The following is a 10,321-nucleotide window of genomic DNA, read 5'->3' as shown; positions in this document are numbered from 1 at the left end:
TTATTTATCCCAATGTTTATAGTGGATTACTAAATTTCTTGGTGTAGTGTAGCTCTCTGATTTTTTTTTCTTTATTTTCAATTTTTTCACTTTAAATCTTGGTATACTTTAATTTTCTGCTACTTTTACTTTCTTGTTTATTTTAACACTGCACACGGGCACCAGTGCAGCGGCCCTCGCACACTTGTCACTGTATTCAGGCCATACAGCGCGTCGCTTCCAGAGGACGCCCTAGCATTAACACAATTTCTTAAAGGATTCATGTCATTATTGTTCGACAAGTTTTACGCTGACTGTCGACTACCTAACGCAACCCTCCATTTTTCTCATTCAAGACTTGGGACCTGACAACGGCAGTGTTAAAACCTCATGTATTTTAAAAAATCATTCGGCATGTATTTTCTTTTTATAGATTGCCATTTTAGGGCGCGCGGGTAGATCTAAAACCACATGCATCAACGGCCACAGCATCCACCTGCGAACGTTATCCTTTCCTCTCTCTTTAAAAGCAGTGATCTCTGACCGGACTAAAGAGGTGAAACCATGGCTCCTCTCCCCACGGATTCTCCGCAAGCCGTCCTCGTCTCCTCCTCATTCCGCCTCCATTCGAAGCCCCCTCTCCAAGACCGCCCTACCGCCGCCGTAGCTCGGCTTCTTGAAACGCTAGACTCCGCCATAGCCGCTGCCGCCAACCACCCCTGGGTCAAGCCCCTCCTCTCCCTTTCCACTGAGATCCGCACATTCTTGGCCGAGGTAATCCAGAGAGAAAACCCTTTTTCTTTTTATTGTCACTCTTCTCCTTACTAATTTATTAATTTCTTTTTCTCTTATTCTGCCAGGTTCGTTGCGGAAATCGTGGGAATCGCAGCTCGTTGTCAGTTCATAATTTTGCTGCAATCCTTCCTGGGGATTCTGTGGCGGGGGTTTTAGTGGCGAACGGAATTTCTAACTTCTTGAATATATATAATACGCTGTTGGTTGTTAGGTTGGTTCTTACTTGGTTCCCTAATTCCCCTCCGGCCATTGTCAGTCCTCTAAGGTATACTTGATTTCCTTTTCCTCACTAATTTGTTATAGATTGTCTCTTATTTCCCATCTTGTCCAATTTTCCTTGCACTTCGTTAAGAGTTTAGAATTAAAATAAAAATAAAAAAAGTGAATTTAGAAAAAAAAAAATGTGTTTGTTCTGTCTTGATTAGGATTATATGGCGAGCAAAAAAGGTTATGAAATCTGTTGTAACAATGTTTGTTATTTTTCTAAGGCAAACTTATAACTTCATTTTAATTTGAATCCAGAATTATTATTTTAGAAATTTAAATAATCTTATAGTCAGGACATTCATCAGGCAACTGTTGTTGATAAATACACAATATATAATAGAATAATTTGAGAACAACGTACTCAACATAAACTAGTTGACAATTAACAAAATACAAAAAATTAAGTTCCCATTGCAATCAACTACATATAATCATACTGAAATATTTGACAATTACTATTATTAACCTAGACAGCAGAATTGCATACAAATAACATACAAAGGACTAAAAACCATTAATTCTCATTAAACAATATATGCATGCAAGCTTGTAGTTGGGTTTGAGTTGGACAGCAACAAAACTTAAACTTGAACTTATAATGGAGGTCTTGCTAGTTCGCTAAATTTAAAAACTTCCTCCTTTTATATTTGGGCAATAACTTTTTCATTTATTCTTATAGATATCCAAAATATTACATTCCTCAACTGAAACCCATTGATGGTAAAAAATAACATGCTCAAGATTAAGTGGTTGCCTTTGAAGATTATTCAAATTACTGATAGGAAATACTTGAGTTCGCAAGTAACCGTAAGGGAATACTTGAGTTCGCAAGCAAACCTATCACTAATTGGAGATAAAACAGCGAGAATTCAGCCAAAATCTGGCCAAATCAGCCCCAAATAACTAAATTGCAATAAGGGAAACAAAGCAAAAGCAACACGAAATCAAGATACAAGTGATCCTCAATTCGAGAGGAGGATCGTCTCTCCCAAATCTCTAGACAAGAGAGTCTAGAGCCCAAAACACCCAAGAAACTCCAAGAAGAAAACAATACTTGCATGCCCTTCCCTACCTCTTACTTCTCCTATTTAAAGACTTTTCCACCTCCTCAAATCTTTCCTAAAAATAATTTTCAAATAAATTCAAATCCCGTGGACCCCACCCTTAGGCGGTAATTTAATTTGGGCAAGAAAGGAGGCGAAATTGCCTCCTTTGATATACAAGAGCCGGCCCATGATGGGCTGGCTGAGGCGGTTCAGAAGGAACCGCCTCAAGAACTTTGGAACCGCTGTATCAATTACCACCTTCTCTTTCACATCGTACATCATGATACCGCATTTGAGAAAAAGTGAAGGTCACCCAGATGACAATCGCGTTCTCAGAACTTCTCTTTTACGTATTTTCAACTGGAAGCATTTAAGAAATATATTGGCTTATTGATGACTATTTTCATAGCTTAAGCCTATAAATAACAAAGTAAAGAATCACTATCGCCTGTCTATACATGCATGTAACAACTAAAAATTTTATTTAATTGCATTTTACTTAAGCAAACTATCAAAAGAGCTTGTCATACAGGCATGCATTTATGTTCTTGCAATATCCAACAATTTCTTTTGTGGGGATGCCTTGAGGTTTCTAAAGATTCGACCAATGCATAATGAAGAAAAAAAAAAAGAAAACTCAAGTACTCAAGTGTTTGCAAAAAAAATCTATTAAAATAAATTTCTGTCAATGTTAAACTTTACTTATTGATGCACCTTTTATATAGTAGAGCTTACATAAATCAAACATTTATACCAGTTTCAAAAATTTAATTCTGCAAAAATGTTAATGGTATAACTAATTTATACCATCTATCACAAGAACAATTGATTAGACATCACCGCTTTTCACCTAATATGACATGTTTTTGTCTACACAAGTTGATTTTACATTTCTAATAAGTAATACCGATTCATTGCTCAAATTTTGTGCTAAAAGCTCGTAGTCCGTGCCCTGGTGAAACCGTTAAATGGTTTCACTCATTCAACCGAATGCATGAAACGTTTTCATCCAAATCAAAAAATTATTTTCCAGTTTTTATGAATGCGTTATTCCGTAAATCTGTATTCGCTTCTTTTCAAATTAATTATTGATTCGGCTCCTATTACTGATTTCAGTTATTAATCCGCTTCTTTTAAAATTTTAGTGTATCGTTAACGATTATTATCTTCATCATCTCCTCAAAGCATTAGTGATATTTGAATTGTTTTCCAAATACTTGATTGCTTCTGGCATGGAAAAGTTAAAGCATTTTATTTAGCATTAAAATTAGTAACTTCGATGAAAAGTTGATAATATTAAAAATGAAGCACATTAACCTACTAGGTTAACAAAGAAAAAGAAACGCCTTGATTAGAAGAAATTGATATGATAGTGGGAATTGAAAGTGTTAAGCTTTTTATTTTAATTGGTTTATCAAGTCTTTCCAAGAATCCATATAATCCTTTAGTTTAGGTGCTTTTGACATTTCATATTGATACTGGTACGTATTGCTTGTTTTAAGGCTAACTTGTGTAAGATTTAGAAGTAGTTGTAAGAGTAAGAGGTTGCAGAAAATGATGTTAGTACGAATGAGATTGAGGATTTTGGTAGATATTATACTTATTGCATCAATTTTGTGATTATTGATAATATGACTATTGTACAAATCAACCATTATAACATTCAGAGATAGGATATTGAACTGATAGAGTGGATTGGTCATAGTGTACAAATATGGTCTGATGATAATATGATGATCACAACAAAGTTCAACAAACTTAAGGATTATCATGTGATGAGATTCATTGACTACAATCAACCTTCTAATATGAGCTAGAAAGCCAGCTTCAATGACATTTCAAGAAGCTTATAAGTTTGCAACCAATATATTTACACGAATAAATGTTGCGCCTTCAATTCATTATGGGAATATATGTCGCTTAAAAGTTGATTTTGCAACATCCTTTTTCTTGATGAAATTCTTTAGCTTATAATACTTGAGGGTCGATACCCACTTGATGCATGCAAGGTTTAAAAAGATGAAATCGAGATTTGAGGTGTTTTACTTTAATAAGGTATTAAGGTGTGGTTTATGCCTTGTGGTATATGCCTTGCACCCAAAAAAAAACACTCATAAAATTAAAATAATCCATAAATATGCCATAAAATATCAATAGATTAACTTAGTTCATCATCAGCTAAAAAATCAAATAAAAATATTAAAAATAAATAAAAAATACTAATAAAATTTATTAAAGAAAATAAAACATTTATAATGAAATCAAAATAAAATATTTAAAAGAAATTTATTAATTTTCTATGGAAGAAATATTTACTCGCTTGCCTTCAAGGCATATGAGATCTAGATTTTGGTGGGAGGGCTAATGCTAGTGTAAGTGATGTTGCAAAGTGCTGTGGTGGGTAGGCTTTGTGGGAGTGGCAGATATAAATGGATATGAAGCAAAAGTTGCAAGGAGTGGTCGCAGTGCAAGTGAGTGTGCCCTATAGCAACACAATGCACTTGAGATAGAGAAAACGTAATGCTGGACAAGGCGGATCGTGTGAGGACTTCAATGAAAGCAGCATGGCATGAATAAGGAGGGGTTCTGAGGAGGTTCGAATGCATGGATAGGTTGTGTAGTTAGGGTTCAGAATCGTGGAAGGCTATGATGAGGTGGGAGGGGATTGAAAAGCTCTCTGATACTAATTTTTATAAATAGGGAAGTATAATAGAGGCATGGACGGATCCACCTTAAGGCCAGGAGGGGCAATTTTTTATTATATGATTCTTTAGGTAATTTGTCCCGCTTCATGTATTTTTTTAGTCTTTATTATAAGGGTTTTTAGGCAATTGCCATCCCTAAAAGTTTTAAAATACCATGGTCTTTAGGCAATTGCCCCAACATAATTAAACATATTGTGTATGAACGATGAACTAAATACAAAAAGAACTAATAAAGAGGATCCAAAAATATCCTTACAACCAAAATTTGTTTTGGGGCACCTGACCGGGCAGGACAAACCCCGTCAGGGGTTGCTTCCCCCTTGAACCCCCGACATATTTTCGTATTATTCTCGCTATTTTGACCAATTATTATTAGGGTAGAACTCAAGTATTTCCTATCATTTAGGTACAAAGCTTTGGGTATTTTAGTTATGCACAAGAAAGTATGGAACTGTTAGGACTCTCTTCTCATCTTTTCTGTAAGCCATGTATATGGATTTCGCGTGCGGGGAATTCTCAAGTTTTGCCTTCTCCCTTTTCTCTTACTGGCAAAACAGCTAATAATAAGTATTCAAACTGAAATGATCCTTTAATTCTTTCAGTGCAGACTATATTTTGCCCAGTTACCCAGTATTTTGAAATGCTGCTTGCAATAATTGAAAGCATCATCATTTTCAAAAAAGAAGAAGAAAAACACTTCAAATTTCATTCACCCCATCATCTGTTAGCAATTGCATAAAGATAGTATGTGATATTAGTAACAGCTTTAAAATTTTACTGAAAGGATTATTAAAGAACTGAACTCTTCATCAGGAAAAGACAAATCTTGCTTTCTGTTACTGGTTTCCGATTTCTAACTTAAATCTTATTTTTTCCTCTTTAGCACTATATGCGATCCTTATCTAAACATATTTCGTGGGATTATCCCCCCTCTTGGTGGAACATTGGATCTGTCTCCTATATTGGCTTTCCTTGTCCTAAATGCCTTCACGAGCACCGCCGCCGCCCTTCCTGCTGAGCTTCCACTAAGCTCAGTATGTCAGCCATGGACGCCCATTCCCTTGCTCCAAAATCTCACTTCAGCACAAGAAAAGTGGATTAGAAGGATATGCAATAAGAGAAGTAAGAGACAAGACAAGAAGCATTCTGCAATGTAGTTTCTTCTTCTTTCAGGTTCTGCCACTGTTGATTACTAAGGGAAATTGATGTCTGTATGAGCTACGTACTGTTTAACTTGCCTCTGTAGTAGAAGTCTATCGTTTGTTCCAGCTTTGTTGTTTAAAATACTTCTTGAAATTTTGAAATTTTGTCTTATATTGTTTATAAATCTTCAATCTGTTTGAGAAATGCTCAGCATACCCTCACTAATTCTTTTTGTTTTATTGAAATTATAACATGGCAAAAATAACCAGAGAGTTGGATTTTGAGAATTTATCAAAAAAAAAAAAAAAAACCCTTTTTTTAATGAAATTTAATAGCTGAAGCCAAAAAAAAAAAAAAAACCCTTTTTTAATGAAATTTTAATAGCTGAAGCCCTCTTAATAACTAGTTTGTCATCACTCTGATACTGACATAATAATAGCTTTTAATCTTGTTGAGATAATTTTAATTAAATATTACAAAAGCATGTCCAATTTGCTTCAGTGGATCAGACTTTTTTAAATATGAATCCCCTTTCATACGGCACGACTCCTTAAGTGGGGAGAAAATAATTGTGGGTCCTGCACCTGTGCGGCTGATTGATGGTAGACTCACCGAGGGACTAGTGGACACCGCTAAGTGCGTTACAAGCTGACGTGACAACGGGCCGATACCCTAGTTCCAAACGTTACAAGCTGACGTGGCAGCGGGCCGATACTCCAGTTCCAAAAAAAAAAAGACTTTTCTAAATATTTTCTCTATTTATTCCATCCAAGTTAAAGACCAATATTAGCAATTTTTTTAACTTATTATTTTAAAAAGATAAAATGTAAGATGAAAAAAATTTGTAATTTCTAACAAACACTTTTAATAATCTCAAAAAGTTAAGTAATTGTTTCATTATCAATATAATTTAATATTTATTTTTTAATATAAGTGATTAAAGTATTACTTATTCGCTAATATACAATTTTATTTCATAATCTATTTTTTATAATACAGCTCTTTTGATTTATATTGTATTTATCTTAAAAATAGATTATAAATTTTTATTTATCATGATAATCTTTTGATTATACTATCATAAAACAACCTATTTTTATATAAAAATTAAATCTATAAAGAGAGGAATAAAAAGATAAAACTGATTAGCAATTTTTTTATTTTAATAACTAATAAATAATAGCAATATAATTAAATTAAAATCCTATAAAAAAATGCCTGACTTTTGTTGCTTCCCTAAATCATCACATGTTAACTATTCATATCTTGAATATGAATTAGACTTTATTTGATAAAAAATAATTTTTATAAAGCATTAAAAATAATGATTAAAAGCTATCTCAAATGAAGTCTTATATTTTATTTGAGACAGTTTTCTTAATATTTTTTAAAGCAGTTTTTTAATAAAAAAAATTCTAGTTCAAAAATTTTATATTAAAAAGTTGTCCAAAACATAAATTTTAATTAAAAAACAATTTATTTTAATTTCTTATATCTTTAATAGCTTTGCGCTTGCACGTTTAAGTTTCTATGCCAAATCATCAATGTATCCTTAAATTTTCTTTATTATTATTTTTTTAACCTCAATAATGTTTCGAACTCACCTAAGCCCAACTAATCTCTCCTTCCCGCCTTCTCTCCGAGGTTGTCTTCAACCTAACGACCTTCTAAATTCCTGTTCTTCCCTCTCCGACCTCAAACGCCTGCACGCTTTTCTGCTAATCCATGGCCTTAGCTCGCGCCTTGATCTCGCCACCAAACTCATCTTCCACACCTACACTCTGTCCTCGACCATGGACTACGCCCGCAAGCTGTTCGACGAAACGCCTCAACGAGACTCTTTTCTCTGGAATACCCTAATTCGAGGGTATGCCAGCATTGGCCCATGTCAAGAGGTCCCCGTTCTGTACAAAGAGATGCACCGCACCGGTTTCTCGCCCGATCGCTTCACTTTTCCCTTTGTGATCAGATCTTGCTCGGCCATTTCTGCCATTGGAGAAGGAAAGCAGGCTCACTGCAACGTCGTGAAGAACGGATTCGAGTTTAATGTCTTCGCGCAGAGCTCGTTGGTAACAATGTACTTTCAGAGTGGGGAGATTTCTGATGCAGAGTTGGTTTTTTGCGGGATGGGGGAGAGGAGTACCGTGTCATGGACTGCAATGGTAGCTGGTTATGCTCAGAATTGTGTCTTTGGGAAGGCTTTGAGTGTTTTTGCGAAAATGATTGATTTAGGGATTCAGTTTAATGAGATCACCCTGGTGAGCATTCTTCCAGCTTGCAATGAGTTAGGGTGTTTTAGTCTTGGGAGATCAATTCATGATGTGGTGATCAAATCTGGTCTGGGTTCATATATTTCATTGGCAAATGCACTGATTGCAATGTATGGTAAATGTGGTGAGAGTCAAGTGGCTAAGTCCCTGTTTGAGACGATGCCGGTTCGGAGCTTAGCTACATGGAACACCATAATTGCTGTGTATGAGAAGAACGGTGATGAAACTGCGGCAATCGGGATTTTTCGAAGGATGGTAGCTGAAAATCTCAGCTTTGATAGTGTGACATTGTTAAGTGTCATATCTGCTTGCGCTGGTCTTGGAAACCTGGAGATTGGGAGATGGGTTCATGAGCTTGCATGTAAAAGAGGACTAGAGATTGATATGAGAGTCGGCAACGCATTGCTCGACATGTATGCAAAGTGTGGGAAGATAGATTTCGCCGAAGGTGTATTTCAAAAGCTCCTCCCATCAAAGAGTGTGATAAGTTGGAGTGCAATGATTGGGGCTTATGCGGCTCATGGCCATGCTAAGGAAGCACTTGAGCTTTTCTCGAAGATGAAAGATGAAAGAATAACACCTAATAGCTTCACTTTTACTTCAGTTTTGGCAGCTTGCAGCCACTCTGGTCATTTGGAGGAGGGGCTGAGACAGTTTGATAGCATGAAGAGAGATTATGGCATTAATCATACAGTGGAACATTGTGCTTGCATGGTGGATCTTCTCGGGCGTGCTGGTCGGCTTAGTGATGCTTATGAGTTTGTAGAGAGGATGGAGGTGAAGCCAGACAAAGCTGTTTGGGTAGCTTTGCTTGGAGCTTGTAGGATGCATGGGAATGTTGAGATGGCTGAGCTTGTAGTGGACAATCTCTTGCAATTGGATCCTCACAATGTCACATTCTATGTTCTGATGTCAAATTTGTATGCGGATGCCGGTAGATGGGAAGATGCGGCGAGAATGAGGAGGAGGATGAAGGAGAATGAGATGAAGAAGGCTCCTGGATTTAGTTTAGTTGAGATAGACAAGAAGAACTCTAGTGCTTGTTTTGCAGGATAAGAAATTCATTCAGCATTGCCCAAGGAAAACTAAAGAAATTAGTGAACTCAGTTTGCTCTTACACAAGGAAGCTATTCTTGGAAATTGAACTGGAACACTAACATCTCAAAGAAATAACTCCAAACCGTTTACATCAGCAACTCCTTAGATGCCGCAAGGTCAAGAAGATTCATGCTAGCAGGTACACTAAAAGCCATAAATCTACAAATCCATATTCTTTTATTTACACTGCTATGATTAAACATATATGATTGTTCTTTTAAACTGGAAGTATCAGTTTATTTTGTATATAGATTATGTCATTGATGATCCTAAAAATGATGATGGAGACTGGAACTCTAATTTGATACTTGCAACAGCATTAATTCTAGCATGAAGGTGTGATTTGTATTTCACAGAACATAAAGACATCATCATAAAGAGAACCCAAAGTTTTAAATAATAGCAATAAAACAAAAACACCAACAGGTTTTAAGTGCAATAGCTTTGCATTTTTATTTTGCAGTCATATGCATAACATTTAAATCTTATTTATTTACAAAATTAAGATCCAAGTACCTCCATTTATAATAGTAATACCCAAATTTTTAATCCCTAGTTTTCATTTTTATCAAATTCTCTACATTTTCATCATAGCATTAGACATTAGATAATTCCTTTTTAAAAATCTGGGATCATAGTTCTAAAAAAGTTAAATATATAAATATATATATATATATATATCTTTGATATGTGTAAATCTCTTTATTTTATGATTTCTTACCCATGTCAAATTTTTGCCATAATACATTTATAGTTACTATGTATGATCATAAAAACCTATTTTAGTGACTTGTTTATGTAATATTACCTTAGCAGCGTGACCATTTTTGAAAGATAGTCCTATTATTTTATGTGAGAATATTAAGAGAAATACTTTTTTTTTCATGCACTCACGAGCATATTTTCAACATCATCTCTATATTAGATAACATAGCAACATCACATCCTCTTATTTGAGTATTCAAATATCTAACATATTATATATATTTGTATGTTAACAATATGATGACTTTATTGA

General features: G+C 35.0%; 2 protein-coding genes across 2 annotated transcripts; both read left to right on the top strand.

Annotated features, from left to right (window-relative positions):
- The first annotated feature begins 507 nt into the window (after positions 1-507).
- Positions 508-6,119, top strand: LOC110095836 (ylmG homolog protein 2, chloroplastic). The gene is made up of 3 exons (XM_020821545.2): positions 508-753; positions 840-1,039; positions 5,676-6,119. The coding sequence occupies exons 1-3, from the start codon at positions 544-546 to the stop codon at positions 5,947-5,949; spliced, it is 684 nt and encodes a 227-aa protein (XP_020677204.1). The 5' UTR covers positions 508-543; the 3' UTR covers positions 5,950-6,119.
- A 1,373-nt stretch (positions 6,120-7,492) lies between these two features.
- LOC110095834 (pentatricopeptide repeat-containing protein At1g08070, chloroplastic-like) lies at positions 7,493-9,579 on the top strand. Its single transcript, XM_020821543.2, has one exon. It carries the CDS (start codon positions 7,525-7,527, stop codon positions 9,259-9,261), a length of 1,737 nt encoding a protein of 578 aa, XP_020677202.1. The 5' UTR covers positions 7,493-7,524; the 3' UTR covers positions 9,262-9,579.
- Positions 9,580-10,321: the final 742 nt, after the last annotated feature.

The sequence above is a fragment of the Dendrobium catenatum genome, unplaced genomic scaffold (genome assembly GCF_001605985.2).
Source record: "Dendrobium catenatum unplaced genomic scaffold, ASM160598v2 fragScaff_scaffold_542, whole genome shotgun sequence".
NCBI lineage: Eukaryota > Viridiplantae > Streptophyta > Magnoliopsida > Asparagales > Orchidaceae > Dendrobium > Dendrobium catenatum.
Note: the sequence above shows the minus strand (reverse complement) of the source record. Positions and strands in the feature narration are given on the sequence as shown.